Here is a 26142-nt window from a genome sequence, read left to right as displayed (position 1 = left end):
TTGCACCGACGACAGGAAGTCATATATTTGTTATATGACGTGTGTGTGTGATTTGATTTAGGGAATATTGGATATTCAGGATGTGTATATGATTAAATCTATGAATTAATCTAGAAAACTTTCTGCACATTTGTTTTCATGCGTGAATTGTCTACTTTACTTTTTTCTGCAACTACTACAATGAACTTGCTACAGGTAAAAAACATGAGTACTGGCAAGTTGGTATTTGTGTATGACTTTTTGATAATCGGGTTAAGTCCAATTAATGCTAAGATACCAACCGATTCGGCATTTACATGAAGATTTAGCTTCTATCCAGATGTCAATATAACTGTTCTCCTTTTCAGAGCCCTGCTTTATAAATTTTGCATTGATCACAAATTGTGATGGATCAATTTCAGCATTATATTCATTGTTCTTCAACCTTGTGATAACATTCATATTAAATGCTTGACAGTAACGTGAATAAAATATAGGCAGAATCAATTGAATGTTCCGGACGACTTTATTATGTAAAATTTAGGAAATTCTTAATAAAAATATATATTAACAAATTATGTCACAAACAATTAAGTGTGTATACATTGTCATTTTGTCAATTGATCAATTTCTTATTTTTACTTTTTTCGTATCAAACAGGTTGTTTTTGTGCGTTTTTTTTTTTTATATATGTCGTACACAGTAAGTTAGTCAACTCTAGGTCAATTCACTAAACCATAGAAAAAATAAAGAATGTCAATATGAAATTTGTCGCCCCCATTTTATTTTCAGAATCATTGGATGAAAAGGTTTCTCTACATCAGTAATGTATATATCGTATCTTAACAGATCAAACAACCAGTACACCATACTGATCTTAGTTTCATTCTTCTTGGGATTATCTATATATAGGAGTATAATACAGTTCTACATTATTTTGAAAACTAAAGATATTAATAAGAAGGGCATACACGTAAAACACAAATAAAACAAGAAGTGTTGATAAAAGAGTTAGACAAATTTGGATATAAATCTTTTTGTAACATCCAATCTTAATTGACTATAAATTTTGTCGAAGTAATGCCATCTATGTTGTTTTCGGTAGCTATGTTAATTGAAACCGCACAGTGGAGGGTCCCAGTATATTTTTTTAAATAATTCCTTGCTTTTGTTACTTAGTATGTATGATTTTAGTTACTTTATGTTCTTTGTTGTGTATTTCTGTTTTCCATGTCTGGTCTTTGTCCATGGATTACATTCTTTTGATTACCGCGATAACCTTGGTTCCCTTGATTACCCTTTTACATTTTTGAAAGCTAATTTACCAAACAATAGACTGAATAAAATTTGAATCACAATTTTATCTTGCCTTATTTCTGTCATGGCTTCTAAGTAATCTCCATGAAAAGGATCAACATCAAGTGCTTCGCCGCATGCACTCCTTGTCTGATTTGCAGTTTGATAGAGATCATCTGTAAAACAATATAACAATATACAACAACATATTATTACGAATATTTTCATTATTAGTCTAGCAGTTATTGCATTTAATAAATTAAACAGTCATGTGCTTGTCGAAAAGTGTGTATTTGTAAAAAAAAAGTTATAAAGCATTTGTTTTTAACATTTAATTGCACTGAATTTAGATTTTTAAGAGATACACACTTTATTTAACCGATCAATAATGTCGGATTATTCATGCTATGTTTATTTTTCAAATGCATTTGGTTAGTAGTAATATAAATATCTGTCTGTCGATCACAGAAATAAAATTTGTGTTTAAAATAGCAATAATAAGTAGGATACAGAGTTTGAAGAAGGCGGTGTCATATTGTTCAAAATCTTGTACATTAGTGTTAATTTGTGATTTTCTCGCCGAACACATAATTTTTGCCATCCAGTTTCTATATATAAATTGTTAATTGATGTTAATCTAGTACCCACTGTAACTTCTTGTTGCATCAATTTGAACGTTTCAACTTCGAGTTTTAGAATAGCACTGTCTGTATCACATATTACATCGGCATATTCAAGAATCGGTCTGATAAAAGTTCTGTAAAGATTTTCTAGGGTCTGTCTATCCAAAATTGCTTTAAATTTTTGTAATATATTTAAACGATTGTATGCTTTGGTTGTAGTCATATCAGTATGACTATTCCACCCACCGTCATCAGATATTGTAAGACCTAAGTGTTTATGCTGCTTAACTTGGGCTATGATGTCATTATTAAGGTACAAATCTGGGTGATAAGCTTTGTTGGCCTTTCTAGAGACTTCCTGTTTTACGGGAAATGAATGTGACAAGCCATCACTCAGACCACATATGGATTTTGTTCAAGTCATCGTTAAAAGTAAGAGCTCTGTATCTTATTGTTGACAACCCTGAATCTGCTGCTCTTACTCTTAACGAGGGCAACATTTGTCAAATCAAACTTGCAAAATGGTGTTTTTTGTTTAAATAAGGACGCAAAAACGACATAACAATCGTACAAAGAGGATTGATATTGTTCGAAATAAAATCATATCCAAATTAAATCCCAGACCCCCCTCGGGATAATTGGATTATTTATATTACACGAACTTAATGATATTTAGTATAATATGACACATACTGCCTGCATTTGGTTTACTAGATGAAGTAAATTGTATGTAACAATATCAAAATGACACACCCTTTCAGAAACAGACACAGACACACACACACACACACACACAGGCACAGGCACACACAAATATTTCTTTTTCCGAAGGTAAATGCAACCTAATTTATTCTATATATATATTTGATTATTAAAACGTGAGTGTGTGTGTGTGTTATGCTGTTCCTCGAGGACCGAAGTCAAAATCTCTGTTCGTAATCGCTGTTGACCTCCTATATATTTTTCTGGATACACAGAAGCTTCATGAATCGAATTAGTTAACTGGTGAAGATGGTGAAAATGATTACTCTACATTAAAGTTGAGTACATTTACGAGTGAAATTGGCCCCTTATTTTCCTGAAAATTGATTTCAGTCACAGAAAATTTTTACTCGCTGAACATAAGTGTGTAACCTCAAGTTTAATTGCGTATATTTATAACGTATTTATGTCATAATCATTGGTCAAATTAGTTGATTTTCTTAAATTTTACAAAACCAGGAAATAAATTATCCATTCTTCCTAAAATAACAGTGTTTGCACCAATGTAGACCCATGAATTATTTTGATATTCTGAAGCATTTTGGTCTATTTTATTAGAATTCCTGAAGATTTAGTGGGTCCACAATGGCGCACGCATAACAAATTTGAATACAAAATGAGAATATTGTTCCAAATTTAAGCTATGTTTGCAAAAACCTGAGTTTTTGTATTACGTTCGACTTGCCATTAACCTAAAATAACTGACTAACAACTTCGTATATGGTTATTTTGTTGAATTACCTTAAATGGTTAACAGAAATACTGATTGGTAACATTCTATTATTATGTTTAGAAATTCAGCCAATAAGGGGGCCAAAAACATCGCGAAGTGTACTTCGTCCTTTCTGTTGACTTCTAGACATTTCCGCTTCCGTTTCTAACTTTAGAACCAATATAAATTCAGGCTTTGATTTAATCTAATGACCAATTCATATGCTGAATAAAAACACCTATAGAACAATAAATTACTTTATTTGCACAATAACATTAACGGAAGTATTGCATAATTTGAAGGGAGAAAAATGAAGTCTACAAAAAAGCCAATTTCAAAAAGTGCATCACTTAACATTATATAAGTGAGTTGTTCAATTCAAGCTTATGCCAGATGTTTGTTCAAGTAATTAAATGTATCAAGTAGCAAGTTTTTGTATGATTCAGGCAAAACGGAAAAAAATCATAATTATGCATGTCCAAAACCCACCGATCTGACAGTAAAATTTCAATCTACTTGAAAAAAACCATTGATTGATATCTGCATCACTACACTATCTGAGAATTTTTTCAATGGAATGTCAGTAAAATGTGTTTTTTTACAGCGTAATCTGCCCTTAAAATTTTCAGTGCACTTCAATGAAGTTTTAACTCAATTTGCCAAAGTGATATGGAAAATCTTGTCTTGTTTCATAGATTCTGATGGTGAAAATAGTCAAATTGAACTTTCATGATCAGAGCCTGATCCAGACACTTTGAAAAATGGAGTGCTATCACATTATTTGCCAGTTTTTGTCATTTTTACTCACGGAAATGACAATTTTTCTAATAAAAAGGGGGTTGCAAACCCACTGCACCCCTCTGTATCCGTCACTGATAATGGAGGTTAATTTTTATTTCACACACCATGTTCTATCTATTGCCTGATTCTTACCAGTACTGACACTTTAAGCAAATAAAAAAAAAAAAAACAAATAATCACACACAAATCACTGACTTTACAACCGTAGAATCCAAATCTACTTTTTAAATGCCTCATTGTTATGAGGTCGTTTTAAAGATCATGTCTTTATTTTTAGCATTTCTATATAAACTGATCATATCATTTAAAATAAGAATTGCTGCCTAGCACTTGTAAATAAATAACAAAATATTGTTACAGTTGTACAGGGTGACATACAACATAAAAGCAAGTTAACGTTTAAATATAAATATGAATCGTTTTGCTTCACTTATCAAATCATTCACTTAACCGTTTTACTTATGAAAGGATCACCCACAACTTAAAAAAGCAAACATATGTACAAATAGTATCAATATCCGGTTAGCACCTTCATACAGGAGCTTTAAGATAGCAACGTTGCAAATCATTTTTTTTATTCATATACTGTTGAATGATATTGAGAACCAAACAATTATATAACATTTCCTATTTTTATAAGTATTATAAAAAAACGCTATCATCAATAATCAAATAGTAATCGAATCATCGCTTTTTCCCAGAAGTCAACAGACTGTTTACGAAAATAACCGGATATAAGTACATTTCAAATGAATTACAAGAACTAGTATTATAGTGAAAGTATTACAAACAGTGTAAATTGGTAGTTATATGATGAAACGAGAGTTATGAATTTGAAAAGTGTTATCACAAGATGGTCAGGAGCTGATTACTCTTTCAAAAGGTGAGTTCCTAATTGTTTTGTTAGCTTCCACTTTCTACAATTAGGTACAGGTGCTCTAGGATGATATCTACCGTTTTGAAACAACTACTTCAGCAACTGTGTAGCTAAGGTCAAATTCGCATAGCAACAAATTCTTCCGGAGTCTCTCATAAAATTTCTCCAGGATATTGTCTCTGTCTGCTTTAGATCTGTCTCGTAAGGCAGTCTCTATTGATTTGTAGCTCCATGTTTTAGCTATAATTTGAAGTCGTTGCGCCCATTCTTCCTTTTCTACAAAATATTTTTGAACATTTTATATTCAACGGTGGTTCACGGGGGAAATTAATGTTATACATAGTACAGTCATAACAGACATACATCGGTATGTTTGTCTTCCCCGGAAAACAGCAGTTAAGATCCATTTTGTGAAATCGAGTAATGGGGTGGCAAATATTCTTTCTCAATTTGTTCTTTTCTTGACTCATTTAATATATAATAGCTCTATATAATTAAGTAGGCACTCCAAATAAGAAACATGCAAAATGTTATTCATGGTTGAAAGCCTACACATTTTCATTTTTATATATTTTTTTAAATGTTACAGTAAACAGAAATTAATATGGGGCTTTCCATATAACCCTTGCTCATAGGATATAAAAAATTATACAGAATGTACTGTAGAATTCAAAATTAAGGGAGATAACTCTGTAAATGACATTTAAATACAATATTAACTGTTGGATTTTTAATGATGATTATCGCCTAAGAGCAGGACGATTGAAATGAATAATTATACTTTTCATCATAAAGACCTATAAAGGTACTTAATAACAAAAATAGAAAAATATGTAGCCTTTTTCGTGGTGTATCACATATTACAGAATTTGCATGATTCTTACAAAGACTACTACTTAACAACCGAAAAGCTATTTAAATGATGATGGAGCATCTCTGACATATATTTTCCCGCCATTTTCCCATAATTCTACTGTAACAGTAAAATATCATCTTTGTAGTTATTCTACATCACTTCTTATGACATCCCGACCATACAAAATATTAATTACACGAAAAATTTGTATCGATTCAGATGCAGAAAATCTTTTCTAATTTAGAATAAAGATGTTTCGTGTAATTTATGGTGTTGTACTTGAAAGTGCATGCTGTGGTGGATCCATAGAGGGTCCGCACTCTCCCTTATTTATTGGAAAACTTATCATTTTCTTTTGTAAATTGACAAGAATGGCAAATATTGTCCTAGCAGCCCCTTTTTCTGAAGAATCCCGGCTGGCACCCCTTCTTTTTAAAGTTTCTGGATCGGCTCCTGGCATGCGTGTGGGCTTCGGGCTTTTATGCTTGATAGTCCTATGATCTTGCATAATGTATCATTATTTGGTTTGTTATTCCAAGAAAAAATATATCAAACAAGGATGATACATATGTATATCTGGATTAATATCAATATGATAAAATATACATATTTTTATGTAGCTCTTGTATTTTGTCCACTACATTCCCGGATATAATAGACAAATAACAAAATCTAGTTTTAATAAGATTGGGTTTATATACCACTAACTCATTTAAAGTACCAATCCATATAAAATCCTTACAGAAACTGTGAATGGTAGAGTAATCACGGGAACCAAGATTTCAGCGACCATCAAAAAAAAAAATCTAATCCAAGGACAAAGACCACACACGGAAAACACAGACACACACAACAAAGAACACAAAACAACCAAAACAACCCTCACATTAACAAAAGTAAAATGAATAACGCGGATTCAACTAATTCAAGAAGCATCGACCAGTGCACCGGTAGTGCATATTAAGCGTCCTCTGCTTTTCTAGAAACACCCGCCGATTTCCTCATAAAAAGTGAAGTTCAGGGTAGCCAAAAGACAAAATAAAAACTATTGCACGTTGAACAAATCGGTTCTCGTGTCGCTCCTTCGGAAAACAAAATATTTGGTTATTCAAATTACAAATATACCTCTCCATATTATAAATATTAATAAATTAATTATAAATTTATAAATAGGCATTTGTGCCATTTTTAGCTTGTAGTACGATAAGATCGTAACAGAATACAGGCGTTCATTGAGAAGTATCATCGACTTCTTTCTTTCACAATTTAAGTAAAAGATTGCAATCGATGAATACAGTGGAAAGTGACCCGTTCATTACAGTGATTGTTTTACGCTATTTAAAGTCCTCCTTTGTTTACTAATCGAACGTGTCTCGCCATTATATTATAATTTCATTTTGTTATCGCTTAAGTGCATTTCTCTTGAAATCAGTGATATGCTTGTATCATATTCAATTTCATCCAAGCCTATCAAGCTTTCATTTGAAACAGAATGATACAGTCCAAGTTCCTTTGATATTTACATGACATTGATATAAATTGCTTAATACAAATGTTCCAATGATTTGTAAGAGTTGTGTCCCTTACATTTGGTCTACCTCCTTAAATAATGTTATTTTTATTATTATTAGTATTATTATTATTTTTTGGCTAAACAATTATCATTATAGCATACATAAACAGGGACCATTGAAATGTGTTCGAATATTTTCGGATTTTTTTTTCTTTGCCGGTCCGAGTTCGACTTTATCGATAGAAGTTGCTTACCTCCTACAAAGTTTTTTTTTAGGTCTTGGGTCTTTTTCATTCGCTTTCGGAAGGTTATGTTGATTTGTTGACGTTAAAAAATGCTGTGTTTGCTTTTAAACACTTGCAGAGTTTGAGTTCCTTGGTCAATAATTTTTTGACGTTAAATTTCTTTCATTCTTTCTTTATGCCGACTCCAGAACATTCTCGAACTTCAACCAGGACTATGCGGTTAATTAGATGTATTTTAGTATGACTGTTAGTTGCTTTTGTTAAGTTAGTGTATATTTGTTTGTGGATACATGTAGTATCATGGGATAATAATAGTATAACAATATTTAGAAAATTTTTGGGCGGGAAAATTTAACCACATGTTACCATGGCAACCATACAAACTCAAGCACTATGGATTATTTTTTATTATTATTTTATGGTCGTAATTTGCTAACATGCAATTCAACAGACTTTGTCACCATGCGTGCAGCACCATGTTAAGTGCTTACAGAAAATGGCTTTAAATAGAAAACACAAGTGACTGAGTTTAGATAAATTTACTTGTAAGCATAAACAAGTCGTCGAGAAAGGATTCTTTATCATAATAATTCATTCGTACATACAACTTAACCAAATTGCCATAGAAAAAAAATGTTACTTCGTTAATTATAATATGATTGTAGGCGTTGTCTATGTTAGACAGAGCTACATTGTGTTGGTACTCTCGACCAAAGGGAATAGACTTCATAAATAAAACGCTTTGCGCCTGCGTTTAAAGTTCAAACAATTATTTCCTAACTACATGACATTTTCGAAGTTCTTTGCTTCCGACCAAACGAGTTAGAGCCATTTATGTTTCAGAGCATCTACATAACGCTCCGTCCCTACGAAATACACAAATAAAAACTAACAAATCATTCGAAAAACCGGTTGTTGCATATATGAAGAAAAAATCAGCCAATCCCTATTTTCCTACTATTGTTTTTGATCCCATTTTAATTCGGAACATCTCAATAAGTAATACAACCTGAAAAAAGATGTATTTAAAAAAAAATCCTAATAGAAAAAGAATCAAACACATTCTTTCAGGTTGGGGATCTTACTAGTTTGTGGACTGCATTCTCCGGGGTGCTTCTCTGCTATCCAGTCTTCAACTTTATAAGATTCTAGTTTCAGCACGGATAGTGATAAGTTGTTGCTCTCATTGAACGGTCGAACCATTTCTTCTTCCGTTCGGAAGTAGGAGTTGAAATACATATCTGTGAACTCTTTCTAAAATAAATATTGTTATTATGACCATAACCGTATTCAACTTTGGTGTTTAAGGAGGAAGACCTAGGGAAAGGGACCCAATCTTACAAATCACTTGAACAATATTCATTTTACATCAACCATGTAAGTATCAAAGTACCTTGGACTGATTTCATTCTGTTTCAAAAGAAAGCTTGATAGGTTTCTTTGAAATTGAATTTGTTGAAAACATATCACTGATTTGGAGAGTTATGTTCCATACCCTTGAACTACCTTCTTAACATTAATGTGGACAAACTGATTTTTTTATTAGTTTAATAATTATGTTTTCCATTATATTTCATTTCTTTAAATTCGATCTGTTCTCTACTATACGCTTCTTTGCATTTTGCATTTACTTCACATTGTGCCTAAAATCTGCTCACTGACTGTTACTGGTTAATATTTGATAATTAAATTGTTTCGTATGCGTATTTACATGTCTCTGTTCTAATTTTGTAGACCTTTTCAATTTCTTCTGAGTCTGAATTAAAAGTAATTCCATATTTGCTTTCTTTGGGCCATTAATTGCTATCATGCCCCACTTGGTCACGTTAAGATGAAAAACTAGGAATTTTTGTTTTAACTTTTTTTTTAAATTATTTTATGACTGCATGCATACAAATGTGAATAATACCTGTCGGTAAAAATTTAAACAATAAGTTTGAAATTCTAATTTCATCCGTGTTTGAATATATCTTTTTCAGCACGAGAGCTGGTATTTAAATTAGTGAGTATTGTAGTATATACTAGAGTCGGAGAGACCATCCAACAAAAACGAGAATTCGGATTAGGGATGTGCTAAACATTCCGCCATGTTTTAAAGGGCGTTATAAAGTAAATTATGTGATAATGATTTGTATGAAAAGGTGTAAGGTTACAATAATAATTGATCTGAATGTTATGTTTAGGTCGAATAAATTTATACATCTGTTTCCTGTTACAATGAATAACATATGTATAATTTGACAAAAGTGTAAAAAATAACCCTCAAGAACAAGAACGCACGGGTACGAAATAGGTAATTAATATTTTATCTACAATGCGAAACTATTTACTTTATTGATTTCTCCTTGCTCCAGCATATTTTCCTGGACTTTAGTAAGCTCTTTATGGAATTCCTTGGAACCATATGTATCGTCATCTTTTCTCACGAGCGCTATCATAAACATCATGCCACCTTAAATTAATGACAGCATCATTCATGATACTAGGACATTATATTAGTGCTTCAACATAATTCAGTGGTCAAACTACATAAATATAAACTGTATAGCTTGCAATACATGTACCTGTAATTAAAAGCCAGTCGAGGAAGCAAATTTCTTTTTTTTCACAGAAATCGGACCTTTCACTCACAAAACAAATAAGGGTACATGCAAGATTGTTAGAACTGAGACGAAAGTAGAACAGCTCCATCGAATATCTCGGTCTGATATTCTGCAAGGCTGGACTCCATCTCTTGCTATTTCAAAGCTTTATACCTCTGCCACACTCAGTGTTAAACCCTATCCCTTTTTGCAACTTTGTACAATACACCGGAGATAGGTGTGCTCTGTGATTGTATAACAAAGCTTACAAGCCAGTTGAGGGATACATATAAATCAAGGACGGTTACACATCTGCGGATATACATTTGTACATGTATTGGGCTGGACTACAAATTTTAAACCTAACACAATTGGTATTACTAACATCGACCGTTCAAGATCCACAAAGATAGCCGCACATGCTTGTCTATAACTCACATAAGAAGTGTGCAAAATTTCATTTATGTTGATGATAAAGTAAGCATCACATCATGGTACAGGTCCACAAGGGTATTTACCAGGCGGGTGTATACAGTCGGATGTGTCTGACTATACTTACAGCATAGATTTATTTACTGATATTTCAAGCATTAGAAAATGCAAATGCTCTTAAATACTGATACTCCTTGTATTGCAAATTGTAAACTTGTCAGTTTTGAATTTGGCTCCTGAATCAGAGTATGAGGGAATCCGCCTAAAAAGATCTCTTACTAAATTATTTTTTCAGCTACTAGTCCTTGATTGAAAAATACTCAGTTTCTTCTAAAGCGATGAGTAATGATTTCTTCTTGCAAATTGTTCCTTGTGCCGAAGAGGCCGCTGATTTACCGATTATAACGCAATAGCATGCACATGCTATTTGATCACAACTGGTACATGTATATCACGTCGCGATGGATGAGGGAGGTTTAGCGTACTGCGTACTGTAAAATCTAAATTTAACTCGTTTGAAATGCCTGTACCAAGTCTGGTGGTATAATATCTATTTCGCTAGATTTAGATTGGACTTGAGTTGATTATGGATCGGATTAGTGAACAGTAGATTTTGGTGTAACCCTTTCTCCCTATTTCGATATTTTTAGTTTCGGGTTCTTCTTGATTATAATTTTCTTTCTGATTTTGATCTTCCTTTCGATTTGGTACAAATATTGTTGGTTCTTAAAAAAAATGAAAAAAAAAAAAAAAAAAAAAAAAAAACGTGAACAGCATGCCGAAATTTGCATTACTTATATATTTTGTTGTATAGGTGGCATTTTTGAATTTATGGTTATACATGTATGTATAAATAATTTTCATCGATATTTCTACCCCATTTTGAATACAACTATGTTGGTTACCAGGCTTTAACTCCTTTCCGCGGTTACAAAGAAACATTTCCCAATCTTCTGCAGCATGGTCAGCAATGCGTCTCTGCTCTTCTTCAGTTCCATCTTGAACAAAGAGTCCATTTTCAACTGAACAACCTACAGAACTATACATCGGATAAAGTAACTGCGTTTGCAGAAAAAAGACAGAAACTCATATATTAGATATGATTACGACAAAAATATCTTTATTAAGTCGATAATGTCATGGACTTGATAAATTTCAGAATTTTATTTAATAATGAAATAGGTAACGTATGAAAATCTAAAGAAACAGACTTAAGTAGCACTCCAGCTAAGGATCATGCAAAATGTGATTCGTGGGTGAAAAGCCTACAATTTTTATTTTTGATATTTTGTTTGAAATGTCATAGTAAACATAAATTAACATGTGGTTAAACCATCGCATTTCTATTATTTAGAGTTTGAATGTCTGAACTCCTGAATATGCAAAAAAAAAGTCATTTAGTGCCTGCTTAGTTTGTGGGTGCTTCTCATTATACGGTTATTTTTCAGAGGAATCTAGTCTTAAGTAGCTGTCTTTGTAACAATCATGCAAAATTAGAAAAATGTGATACACCCCAAAAAAGGCTACATATTTTTATTTTTGTAATTAAGTTGTTTTATGGGTCTATACTAAGAAATATGTAATTATTCATCCAAATCTGGAACATTCTCAGATTTAAGTATTTATCAAGTTTTGTGGCGCTCAGGCAAAATGAACTACAGATTCTTATTACATGTTCCCAATAATTTGCTTCCGGCGACCTTCATGACAAACCAGGAGTAGCATACTTAAGTGGAGATTGGTTTTTACCGATTTTTGGAAAAAAAAACAAGCCAAATCTTTACTATTTAGATTTAGTTATAATACATCACAAACGCCTTTATTCGTTAAAAATATGTGAACATCTTAAGCACCAAACATATAGAGTTTACTTTAAATATGTGTAATTGTACCTATTAGAAAGCCAGTGGGAACCAAAACCAGAAAACACAAAATGTACAAAGTTAGCTGGGAAGCATTGTTTGTACATATCTGTTCCGCTGACAGCAAGAAACATGTTCTCTCCCTGAAGATTATCTGTAATAGATATGGAAGATAATGTATGTAGAAAGTCATTATGAACAGACAAAACAATTTAAGAAATAAAGAAATCGCAGGAAAATTTATTTTTGCAATTTGTGCCCTACACGTATATTGGATAAGTTGCAACACATGTTTTCATATCTTTCAAACATATGGAAACATATGTTTACATGTAAGACTGGTATGGAAATATATCGTTTTTGCCCATTAAAACTCATGAACTGCATATTTGGCTCCAATTCAAATAAAAACATATGCCTTTAATGATGGAAATCATCCAGAAAACATGTGTTTACCTAGTAATATTATATTTAGAGAGTATCAATTATTTATATTTTTTATTGAAAGCATACATTATTCGTATGCCTAAACATATGAAAAACATAGACAAACATATTTTTTTCATATGTTTCAGACCCAATATAAAAACGTATGTTGCAATTTTTTTCCTTGTGTGCAACACTTTACTTACTTGTACATGTGTATACAGATGAAATCGGACATCAGAAGGACAGTTCTATAACAGATTTAGAACAGTTATCGGACAGTTCTAGAGCCAGCTCTCCTGACAGTTTTAACAGCGCTGGCTCTTATAGTAGAACTGTTCTCGTAGAGCCGGTTCTGTTTGAACTGTCAGAAGCGCTGGCTCTAGTAGCTAGCAGAACGTACAGACGAGCTGGTTCTAGTAGCAGAAATGTTCTCGTAGACCCGTCCTGCTAGCAGGAGATAAATGATCCCGTACCTAAAGTGAAAGTTCAGGTAGATTCAAATGTACTGAAAGATCAGCATTCTAATGATGATAAAATGAATCAGCTTTTCGCGATAGTAAGGAAACAAAGTGAGCAGATCGATGCTTTAACAAAAACAGTCAATTCCAAGCCATCTGGTCAGAATAGATCCTACAATGAACAACGTTCTTCTAATTTATGCTTTGGGTGTAAAAGGCCGGGTCATAAAGTTGCTGATTGTCCGAATAAGCAGGGAAACTAGCGCCATCTTTCGTGTCGAGTCCCATGTTAGATGGAGGATATATGGACTCTGTTGATTGTGATTATTTGATAGGAAAGTGTCCGGTGGTTACCGTTGCCATAGCAGGCACAGAGGCTAAATGTTTAGTGGATACGGGATCTACTATTTCTTCGGTTACAGAGTCGTTCTATGATAAATTTCTGCGGGATTGTACTCTATTACGTACTGACGTAGCTTTGCAGCTTCGGGCTGCAAATGGACTTTCTATTCCATATATTGGTTATGTGGAAGTTGATATGGTAGTGATGGGACAAACGTTGAAAAGCTGTGGTGTATTGATTGTGAAAGATTCCACTGATCCAGTCACAAGAAGAAGGAAGGCATTGGTTCCAGGGCTATTAGGTATGAATATCATTAGGAGCTGTAAAAACATTTTAGAATTTGATTTTGGCAGGAATTTTTGCGAAGAAGTATCCACTATTGCGGAAAATTCAAAACTTAAAGAGCAATTTAAAGCTTGCATTAAAAATGAACATTTGAACACTATTGGTTATGCTAAAGTTTGCGCTAGTTCTCCTGTACGCATACCTGCTTCGTCTGTTGTTACTTTAAATGGCACAGGACCAAATCTTCCTAGAATATATGATGCCGTAATAGAACCATTAAAATCAAGCGGACATTTGCCAAGTTCACTAGTCGTAGTACACACTTTTGTAACCGTCAAACGTGGTCATTTTTCATTTCGAGTCGCAAACCTAGGCAGTGATGACATTTATATTGCACCAAAAACAAGAGTTGGCATTCTTATGAAAGGAGAAGTAGAGCAAAACAATCGGTCACGTATTGAGTTCATTCGAACTGATTCTGTTGAAGAAATAATTTTCCACAGTAATTTACCATTTTCTGATGTTCCGAATTCTAAAGTTGATGATGATTATAAACAATTTGAAATGCCGGTTGATATAAGCCATCTATCTGTTAACAAAATTGAGTTAAACGCTGTTCAAAAGTTGTTTTATAGATACAAAGATGTTTTCTCAAAAGATGATAATGATGTTGGTTTCACTTCTACCGTTAAGCATACCATTCGGCTGCAAGATGATAAACCGATCGTACAACCATACAGGCGTATACCGCCAACACAATATGAGGAAGTTAAGAATCATATCAAAAAGTTGCTAGAAAATAAGATCATTCGTGAAAGCACCAGCCCTTATGCTTCGCCGATCGTTTTGGTCAGAAAGAAAGATAACTCTCTGAGGCTCTGTGTTGACTTCCGTTTACTTAACTCGAAAACCAACAAAGACGCATTTCCGCTTCCGCGAGTTGAAGAATCTTTTGATGCTCTCAGTGGCGCTAAACTATTTTCTACGATGGACTTGACTTCTGGTTACAACCAAATTGCAATGAATGATGATGATATTGAGAAAACTGCGTTTACTACTCCTATGGGTTTGTACGAGTATTTACGCATGCCTTTCGGACTCTGCAATGCGCCGGCTACATTTCAACGGTTAATGCAGCATTGTTTTCGAAATGAACTGTTTCAAATTTTGCTTGTATTTCTTGATGACATTATCACATTTTCTAGTACATTTGATGATCATTTAAAACGTCTTGAAGTAGTTTTTCAGCGTTTAAGACAGCATGGACTGAAACTGAAGCCTTCAAAATGCCATTTTTTCAAGCGTGAAGTAAGATATCTTGGTCACGTGGTGTCTGCTGATGGTATACACACAGATCCTGACAAGGTTAGTGCTATAGAAAATTTTGAAGTTCCGTCAAATGTAAAGAAATTGAAATCATTTTTGGGATTAGCTGGTTACTATCGACGTTATATAAGAGACTTTAGCAAAATTGCTTCTCCTTTGAATCAATTGGCTCAGCAGTATACACCACATCCACGTAAACTTTTTGGAAAAGATTGGAACACCGATTGTCAAAAAGCGTTCGATACGTTGAAAGAACACTTAGTTTCTGCACCGATATTGACATATGCAAACTTTAATAAACCATTCGTTTTGGAAACCGATGCAAGTATGCAAGGCTTAGGTGCTGTGTTATCTCAATATGTGGAAGGAAAATTACGAGTTGTTGCTTATGCGAGTAGAGCATTAAGACCGAACGAGCGAAATATGAACAATTATAGTTCTAGAAAGTTAGAACTATTGGCAGTAGCTTGGGCGATAACTGAGAAATTTAGAGACTATTTATTATGTTCTAAGTTTACTGTTTATACCGATAATAATCCATTATGTTATTTGCAGACGTCAAAACTTTCAGCACAGGAACAGAGGTGGCTGTCCCGATTAGCAGTGTTTGATTTTGATGTCAGGTATAGACCACAAAAGCATAATTTAAATGCTGACGCTTTGTCTAGAACACATAATAAGGTAGAACTTGCAAAGTCCGAAGATATAAAAACATTGCTACAGAAGTTTGCTACCGGTACAGCAGTTCCAGGTGATGTAGTTCAGAATGTTAGGTCTGAAGACTGTCAAACTGTTTTTGTTGAAGAAGCTCATACAACTTTACCAACTTTTGACAAAGGTGAAATTCGAAATTTACAAAATTCTGATTCAGTAATAAGTAAATTTATTGCAATTTGGAACACTAAGGTTAAACCTTCACGGTCAGAAATACACAAGTTAGATAGAAATTTAGTTACTCTTTTACGTCAATGGGACAGAATGATTGTTGTAAATGGTATATTTTATAGAAGGATACGTGATCCGATAAATGGTGAGATAAACCAGTTGATTTTGCCATTTGTTCTGAGGGACAAAGTATTGAGAAAGTGCCATGACGATTTAGGACATCAAGGGATTGAACGTACGTTTACCACCATACGGACCAGATGCTATTGGCCAGGTATGTTTAACACAATTAAAGATTATTGTAAGAATTGTAGACGTTGTGTGATTTCAAAAATGCCGCAACCTAGTATTCGACCAGCTATGGGGCACCTCATTGCCAACAAACCGTTACAAATTTTAGCAATTGACTTTACCATACTTGAACCAGCACATGGCAAAGAGAATGTTTTGGTAATGACTGATATTTTTACAAAATTTACTAGGGCAATTCCCACGAAGGATCAAAAAGCAGACACCGTTGCAAACGTTTTATTGACCGAGTGGTTTTGCATTTATGGGGTACCTGAGCGCTTACACTCCGATCAAGGTCGGAATTTCGAATCTGACGTTATTCGCCAGCTTTGTAAACTGTACAACATTAATCGCACTCGTACAACACCGTATCACCCGGAAGGAAATGCTCAATGTGAACGATTTAACAGAACTCTACACAATCTTTTAAAATCGTTACCTGTTGACAAAAAGAAAAATTGGCCGAAATATTTACCAGAACTTGTATTTTCGTACAATGTATCAATGAATTCATCAACTGGTTACAGTCCGTATTATCTATTGTTCGGACGGCATCCAAAATTAGCTGTTGATTTTTTGTTGTGCAATAATGAATCTAATAACTCTGAAGTTCTTTTAGATGAATGGATTGTTGAACATCAGAATCGTCTACGATATGCTCACGAAAAAGCTGGGGAGCAGATGAAAGACCGTGCATCGTACAGGAAGGAACAGCACGACAAGAGACATTTTAATCCTGAAATCCGTGAGGGAGATTCGGTTTACATCAGGAATCGTGGCGTACATGGGCGTAACAAGATTCAAGACACTTGGGACTCCGCCGTTTACCGAGTGGTAAGATCATCCGAAAATACCGTTGTCGTTGAACCTAGTGATGGAGCTGGTATATCCAGGACGCTGAATCGTCAACATGTGTTGAAGTGTCGGCCGGATTGTGATGAACTTACTCCGTACGATTCGAGCGACGGTGATGATGATGATACTCTGATGGTACCGAGACGAAGTACGAGGATAAATGCTGGTAAACATTCTAATCCGAATAGACTACCATGTGCTGTTTATTGTAGTTAGTATTTATTAGCAAAGTAAACTGCTTACAAAAGTTAGTAATTTTAATACAATGTGATTTGTAGTGCTGTTGACTCTTCAATTTATCATTTTGATTATGGTAAATGTATGTTGTCATTTTACTATTGTTCCTATTATTTGGGAGTATGTGGAGTTAATTTTTGGTATTGTTTATCGAGACGATAACATTTCAGCTGGGGAGTATGTGGACAAGCTGATTTTTACTTATCAAAATAATTATTGTTTTCCATTTATTGACTTATATTTCTTTCGAAATTTTGATCTGTTCTCTACAGTGGTCTGAGTTACTCTACGCTTCGTTGCATTTTGCATTTTCTTCGCATTGTGCTGAAAATCTGCTCACTGGTTGTTATTGGATTTAATATATTTAGAGGTTGGATGTTCTAGTTTTTCCACTTGTGAGTAGTACTATATTTTGGTATAAATACTCAGAACTTTTTATAGTATTTCAATGTGGAACTGGGAGGCCAAGATGAATGTCCGCTTTTAATTGTTAGAAGTATAGCCAGCAGATAAGGTATTTATGATGTTACTTTTTCATGTTCTTACTTTTCATTTTTCGTACTGGCACTTTGCATTTAAAGCATTTTTGTATTTCAATGTTTTATTTCAATTTGTTTTATTGATTTTGCAGATCATTGAATCAGTTTAATTGATTTAATGTTATACCTTGTTATAGTGAGTACTTATAAAGGACTTTAAATGGTCAGTTGTGTACAGTTATAGTTAACTGTGGGTATTACATTTAAATATTCAATTGATGATTTGTGTTCTTTTCGTGTGTTCGTTAAGTTAAATTGTTTTGAACATGCAAATGAATTTGATTTATGCAAGTTGTTTGAATATTTGCAATGATTTTCTATGCTTTGCATGTATTTGACAATAATTGGTCTATTTTGTATATTTATTCATTATTCCTTTTGTTCTCTATTTTGTAGATCTTTCAATGCCTTCTATGTGTTAATAAAAGTAGTTCCACATTCGTGTTATATTTGGGCCAGCATTTACCATCACGCCCCACTTGGTCACAGAATGTTCAGAAGGGCTGGTTCTAGTAGCAGAAATGTTCACGTAGACCCGTCCTGCTAGCAGAACGTTCAGACGAGCTGGCTCTAGTAGCAGAAATGTTCTCGTAGACCCGTCCTGCTAGCAGAACGTTCAGACGAGCTGGCTCTAGTAGCAGAAATGTTCTCGTAGACCCGTGCTGCTAGCAGAACGTTCAGACGAGCTGGCTCTAGTAGCAGAAATGTACTCGTAGACCCGTCCTGCTAGCAGAACGTTCAGACGAGCTGGCTATAGAACTGTTCTATGACACTTTCACAACTGCCTAAGTGCCGGCTCTTCTGACTTCCCCTGAGAGGTTAGAACTGGTCTCATCTGTATTCTTATTTGCAACGAATGAATGATCAGGTAATTATTAAAATTTAGCAAAGATTGATGAAAAATAAAGCTAGTTTTGACATAAAGTACATTTATAATACACGCAAAAGGTAAACTTTTGTATAATTCAACTAGTTATGCAATAAAATACCACCTATCATTACCGTATTTCTAAAAATTTTATCATATTTGTTATTGTTGTATATATCCAGGGGCTGATCCAGTTTTTTTTTTTAAAAAGAGAGCGGGGGTTCCAGATTGGTCGTAAAAAGCCCTTTCCCAAAACAAAACAAAACAAAACAAAACACAGAAACAAAAATATTGGTAGGTTATATGACGTCACAATACTTTGTATTTGTACTTGTCTTTCTACGTTACAACAAATTCTACACTCTCAATTTTTGTGAGGCTATGATTTCCTTATTTTTGCCAAAATATTGCACGAAATCGACGAAATGTCCCAACAAAAGGGGGTCAGACATCCTGCTCTTCACCTCTCCTGGATCCACCAATGATCGCAATCTCTCCGTATATATACTATGGCAGGACGCCTACATGTACCAGCGTTGTAGTAGGTAATGAGATTTAAGTAGCCACTTAATTGACTTGGCTAAAGCCGAATCGGGTTGGCGCTGGCTTGTCACCGGGCGATCGAGAGTTCGATCTTCGGTGGCGGAGTATAATTTTGTGAGACAAATTATGCTCTCCCGTTACAATACCTTTCATTTCGTAACTACATGTGCCTCTCATTGCTTTGTTTGTAACATAAACGTGTATACTATCTATCATCACTTACCATGGACATTTGTGAGTAACGTATTGAAATTGTTACAAATTTGGTCCTCCATCAGTAGTAATACATCTCTGTTTCGTTTATCGATGACCTCTGTGTATTAAACAAGATTAACAATAGATTCGGTGAGATAGATGCATAATTTTTATAACAAAATCAGTCGAATATACAAAAATCGATGTCCTTTAAACAATGAGCGTGTAGTATGGAATGTTTAAAAATCGTTTGGATGTAACTTCCGGAGAGAAATTTAGACTTACGTTACATTAAGCAAGCTCACAATTTTAGAGACTGCTCTTTTAAAAATCTGGCAGATCCTATGATATAGGTGGCACAGGCTCAATTATATCCCACTGAATTCTTTACTCCATTATAACGTATATACCATTTGTTTGTAAGATAGTATAATATTTTTTTTCAAACCGATTATTGATGGCTCAGAAAATGATTTTAAATTTCCCTAGCAAAGCAACACAATTTGGTCAAAAAGAAGATTTTTTTTCAACGAATTTTAATAGTTCATTTGTAATTTATTTCTCTTTAATTGTTACAGTTAATCAAAATCATACTTTTAACTTTGAGAAAGGATGCATTTGCGATATGAAATTTATATACATTATTTTTAAAACAAAATTTGTCACGTGCCACCCATTGCCTGGATTTTACATGGGCATCCTCTTAACACGACCATGAAGTCAATGTGAAAGACGTATTACACATGTAACAACAAAAGTACCAATATTATACAATGACGAAAAGAAACAAAAAACTGATAGCAGTGAGTTAGGTAGCATGCATCATCATACTTGTATTGATATTTTTTCAACATTTGTTTTGTTTTTTGTTTGTTTCGTTTCGTTTCGTTTCGTTTCGTTTTGTTTTGTTTTTGTTTTTGTTTTTGTTTTTGTTTTGTTTTGTTTTTGTTTTTTGTTGTTGTTGTTTTTTTTATTTTAAGAGGTCTAGAGTGCCAATGCAAAAACCAGGAAGTGGGTGACAAACTTTCTTTTTTAAAAATGTTTCATATCAAATGTTTCCATTTCATATCACATATGCACCCTTCCTCTAAGTTGAATCTTGGATTAACTTACCGCAACGATCACTTCAGCGACAAAACGTACATAGAAAGCTTTGAAAAAAATGGCAACAGCTCTTATTTTGAGCAAAATTTAGTTGATTTGTTAGGGAACTTTAAAATAATTCATGCCACCCATATCATAGGATTTGCCTGACTTCTCTAAAAGAAGTAGACCTAGAATAAGGGACACAATTTTTACAAATCATTGTAACGTTTGTATTTAGTATTTTACATCAATCTTATGTAAGCATTAAAGTAACTTGCACTGATTTTATTATGTTTCAAATGAAAGTTTGATAGGCTTCGGTGAAATTAAATATGATACAAACATATCACTGATTTCAAGAGTTATGTCCCTTTATCGCTATTTTGTTTAAAATCCCTTTGATCTTGCTATACGATAATTTTCAATCTCACGCCGGTCGAGTGAGAATGAAAATTATCGCTAGTTTCTATGTCCTCGCGTTATATACAGGTAACAGCGTAGGAATATTTGACGACCAAAATAACCGTCTGTTTGTTTACTGCATATGAAATAATGGCTAATTTGTGGCAATATTTTCTAGTCTACAATGGAAAGTGATTATATACAGTAACTTACCCAATACGAATGAATAAATCCCAAAATTATTCCACAAATTTTCTTTAAACGCGACCGTCATAGTTAACCGATTAAAAAAATGTGTATCACAGCTGCACAACATACGTGACGTCACGTAGCACGTCGCTGAAAAATAGTTCCGAAAAGAAAATTTTGCAGTGCTTATAAAACTTGCATATTTAGGTGAAGAAAACGGAAAATAAAAAAAATAATACCTTACAATTCAGCAAAACAGCGATAAACAGATTATTATTTTTTTTTTTTCAACTCGCGGGAGTTTCTTATGCTCATCTCGTCTTGCGGCATAGCCGCTCGACGATATAAGCATGAGAAACTCCCTCTCGTTGAAAAAAATATTAAATAATCTAATATTCCCTCAGTCTACCTACTTGAGCCGAGCAAACACGTTTACATTTTCAACCAGTATACTGTTACATGCCGAAAATGTTCCTTATACGATTGGTGCAGTGCGCTAGCAAAGTCCAAATCCAAATCAATATTGATTACGTTTGATGTGCACATGCACAAAACTTTTATTTACCTTTTAGTTTTGAAAATATATCAATTGAGTTAATCCCATCTGCTGTGCAAAGATCGGCAATCACAACAGTCTTATCGTCATTAAAGTTACATATTTTCTCTGAAATAAAAAAAAGGAATACACAGTGTTGTAACGTAACTCTGTACATGTCGTAGGCCTATTCGTGGGGTGTTTCTAGAAAAGCAGAGGACGCTTACCCTACCGGTGCACCTGGTCCATGCTCCAAGTTTTTAGTGGAGTCCGAGTGGCTCATTTACTTTTACTTTGTATGTATGATTTAATTACTTTATGTTCTTTGTTGTGTATGTCGGTTTTCCATGTCTAGTCTTTGTCCCAGGATTGCATTCTTTTGATAACCGCTATAACCTTAGTTCCCTTGATTACTCTTTAATAGTTATTGAAACTCTACATACATGCGGGGACTATTATTCTAGAAACGCAACGATACGAAACGGTTTCGTTTCGTCTTTTTTCCCTTCTTTCTTTTTTTTTAAATATAATATGGGTAATTATTAGTTCCAGAAACGAAATCATTTCTATTTGTTCTTGAAATAAAAACCCATTACATGTGAGTTAATAACCATTGGGAAATACAATATAGACTGCAATTTTACTAAGAAACATGTACATGTACATGTGCATCCTTATGCACCGATTAAGAATACAAATATAATCAGTAGAAGTCAACAGGATAAATTACGTAGCTGGTAGTCAGGCAGACCACTAGGTACATGTACATGCATTTGTTTTCAAAGAAGATATTTTTTTTTTTTTTTTTTTTTTTTTGTAAAAGCAGCATTTAAAATTGCGCATAATATTATTTTCTTTGTTTTAAACATGCTATTTTTAAAGACTTCGAAGACTGTACTTGAGCAGATAAACACACAAACGCACGCACAAGAAGTTACCTATGCATTCCACAATATCAGGTTCCGAAGATTTGATTATTTTCCTACACACATCCATTATTTCTCCATACTTCTGCTCTTTTGATGAGTACATGTTTTGTTAAGTTGGATCAATCTGTAATCTAGCAAGCTATGAATTGGTTTCAATTGTAATAAGCTTTGTGGTTGGTTGGACCTTCGGGAAAAATTGATTACATTTTTTATCTGAACGTGACACCATGACGTCAAATATGACATATTTTGAATGAAATAAAAATTCAAAGGACTTACGAATGCGAAACGTATTGTATTTTGAAACCGTTCTATTCAATCGAAGCTATTTTTAAAATTCTACACAATGTTGAATGTTATATTGTCCAGGTCTCGGTGAAAGGTGGGAAGTGAATCTTTTAGGTTATAAAAACCAAATTAGAACATTTTTAGAAATTAAGAGACTTGTTTCATTTTATCACCCTTGACCTAAAACGGCGAAGTGGAATGGTACGACATACAAATTCATGTAATGGAAAAAATACCAGTCAATAATAGATGGCAAATTTACGAAGGTTTTGAAAAATTATAACAGTCTTTGTAAGAATCGTGCAAAGTCTGTAAAATTTGATTCACTTAAAAAGGCTACAAATTTTTATTTTTGTTATTAAGTTGCTTTATACGTCAGTATGATAAAATGTATAATTATACATTCCAATCAGTCTGCTTTTATGAGACAATCCACAGGGAAAATCCAATGAGTTTCTATTGTACTTTAGTGTCATTTACAGAGTTATCTCCCTTAATTTTGAAATATCCAGTATTTTCTACATGATTTTTATCTCCTATGAACAAGGGTTACATGAAAAGCCACATGTTACTTTCTGTTTACGATGACATTTTAAACAAAATATCAAAAATTAACATACATGCAGATTTTCCAACCATGAATCACAATTTTCACGGTTCTTATATGGAGTGCAACTTATGAGCTTTTCGGAAGGTCGATAGGCTTGTATCATAGACCCATCAATAAATTTAACTATATATATATAGGTCTCTGTGTGTATATAGTAAGTTCGATATTCCAAACTGGAAAATCGGCGAAACATGCTTTCCTTATGTGTATGGAAAAATTGACACAGGAACCAACCCAGAGTAGTAAGTTACCTCTGGCCTGAAGTACATATACATATATGTGCATGGATGGACATTTTGACACAGAAACCTATAGGTATGTCGACCTCAAGAAAACAACCCAAGCCCCCTTTACACTCTTCCTATTTACAATGTACCTTTCCATGTAAAATAACGAGAATAGGTATGGAGTATATGTCAAAGAGACAAGAACACTACCGAGATGAAAATATCAACCAACGTATTGGTCTTCAATGAACGACGAGGAAATCATCATACTACAGGGCAGGCTGCAGCTGTATCTTATAGAGAAGTACAGCGAAAGAGTTGCCTCTATATACTCAAGTAACATAAAAATAAACTAAAGGTGAAAAAGAAAATACATGTAGAGGCCAGAACTTCCTGACTTGGGACAGGCGCAAATAAAAATGCGACGTGGTTAAAGTACTTTGGCGTAATCCCAACTCTCCCCTTTTAAAATCTGGCAACTTTGAAAAATATGTTACACATTTAAAGATACCTATTAATCAGTTCAAAAAGATCTCTTGTTACAATGAAAATAGAGAAACTGACTATAAATAACATTAATGTACAAACTAAGGACTACTACTTGTAGATGTATTAGATTACAATGTATGAGGTTTTAGAGCCGAATATCATTTTCCCTACTTTTCTACCATGAAACTTTCTTTTACTGGTTATTACATCATACTAGGGAACATCCTGAGTCTATTACTATTTAGATGTATAATAAAGGATGTCAGCAAAAGTATATGGACGAGTTACCCCCAAAATATATAAATGAATAAAAAATTAAAAAATAACTTCTTTTTTTCCTGGAATTTGAAGCATTATTGGCAATGACGTTTGTTTTTTTTTTTTTCAACAAAGGTTTAAACATTTTCTGCATTTCCAATGATCAAGATGATTATCCCTCTTTAAATCATATTTATTAACACCGTGGATTCGAATTCTCTGACATAATTTGCTTATCCTTGCCACATTTTTTTCACAAAATGTGGAAAGAGGAATCAAGGAAATTTCCGACGAAAACACATATGTACATATGATATCTAAATCTAGTCATAAAACGGATTGTCTGATTACCATGGGTTCAATTTTTATTTCCCTTCTATATTGACGTTGTTAATACCAGGGACGGATCAAAATATTTTAAAAAAGGGGGTGGTCCAGGTTATTATCAGTTTACTCATTTCATCGAAAATTTTACAGGCAATTAACAAACAAAACAAACAATAAGATCATCCTGGATGCCATTAAAAAAATCTACACGATATCCTGTTGTTTTTTGTTGGTTTTTTTTCAGGGATCCTTTACCGGAGTTTTCCGAATTTTCATAATAAAAGCATGACATTCATGTAAATAAAAGTGAAACAATTTAGGGGTATTTTGCATTTGTTGATAAAAGTAGGAATTGACTAACCTGGAGTTCAGAAACAAGTCCAGAAAATGTGAATAAATTTAACTTTCAGATAAATCCCGTGTTATATTTTAGCTACATATATATATACTGATTCAACATAAATTTAACCATATATAAGCAGATTACCATTTAAAAATGGCAAAACACTTTGATATGCTTTAAATAGCTAGAGAAAGGCAAAATCATTCGACGGTTCATATGTCACAGTATTCCAATTATTATCCTAAGCTTATAGGGAGAGAAATAGAACAAGTTCAATAATCCAATACGCAATTAAAGTACATTATTTGATATAATGCTTTTTACTATTTAAATTGTTTCTTTTACAAACGGCCTTGTATTTAAGCACTCCGAGTCTGCTCAATTACACAAAAGTATCGATCATTCGCGAACCTAGCTGATACAATCAACGAAAAAAAAACTATTCATATAAAAATAGAAATTCCCGGGCCAGATTATCAATACTTGGCTTTAAAGAAGTTCCATGGGAAAAAAATTGAATCAGAGCCAAATGATTACAATAACGAGATAATCAAATCAAGCAAACATGTACATTTATCAAAAGGATGCATAAAATGTGCCTTCCCACCCTTTCTGGTAGCAAGCCCTCTGACTTACTCAGCAAATGCAAATCCTGGTTGTATGCA

General features: G+C 33.6%; 1 protein-coding gene across 4 annotated transcripts; it reads right to left on the bottom strand.

Moving 5' to 3' along the window:
- Positions 1-3613: 3613 nt before the first annotated feature.
- Positions 3614-25769, bottom strand: LOC148610352 (uncharacterized). Of its 4 annotated transcripts, none has more exons than XM_088542858.1 (9): positions 25622-25769; positions 22945-23119; positions 22037-22135; positions 19823-19912; positions 12571-12694; positions 11584-11717; positions 9995-10116; positions 8750-8918; positions 3614-5326 (listed from the first exon to the last, which is right to left on the bottom strand). In XM_088542858.1, the coding sequence occupies exons 2-9, from the start codon at positions 23036-23038 to the stop codon at positions 5124-5126; spliced, it is 1035 nt and encodes a 344-aa protein (XP_088398984.1). In that variant the 5' UTR covers positions 23039-23119; positions 25622-25769; the 3' UTR covers positions 3614-5123. The 4 variants fall into 4 exon arrangements, with proteins under 4 accessions (XP_088398984.1, XP_088398983.1, XP_088398985.1 ...); XM_088542857.1 differs by having other exon boundaries at positions 25496-25759; XM_088542859.1 differs by having other exon boundaries at positions 22945-23066; positions 25496-25759.
- Between the last annotated feature and the right edge of the window lie 373 nt (positions 25770-26142).

Source organism: Perna viridis, chromosome 8 (assembly GCF_037379345.1).
Source record: "Perna viridis isolate PV_CMFRI_1.1 ecotype Kerala chromosome 8, ASM3737934v1, whole genome shotgun sequence".
Classification (NCBI taxonomy): Eukaryota; Metazoa; Mollusca; class Bivalvia; order Mytilida; family Mytilidae; genus Perna; species Perna viridis.
The sequence above is the reverse complement of the archived record's forward strand: the minus strand, read 5'-3'. Positions and strand labels throughout refer to the sequence as shown.

Coding starts and splice junctions, on each gene's coding strand:
- LOC148610352 (XM_088542858.1), bottom strand. CDS start 23,038: ATGTACTCATCAAAAGAGCAGAAGTATGGAGAAATAATGGATGTGTGT. Junction 12,695..19,822: donor GTTACTCACAAATGTCCATG/GTAAGTGATGAT, acceptor TATCTATTACAG/ATAATCTTCAGGGAGAGAAC. Junction 10,117..11,583: donor CGGAAAGGAGTTAAAGCCTG/GTAACCAACATA, acceptor CATTAATTTAAG/GTGGCATGATGTTTATGATA.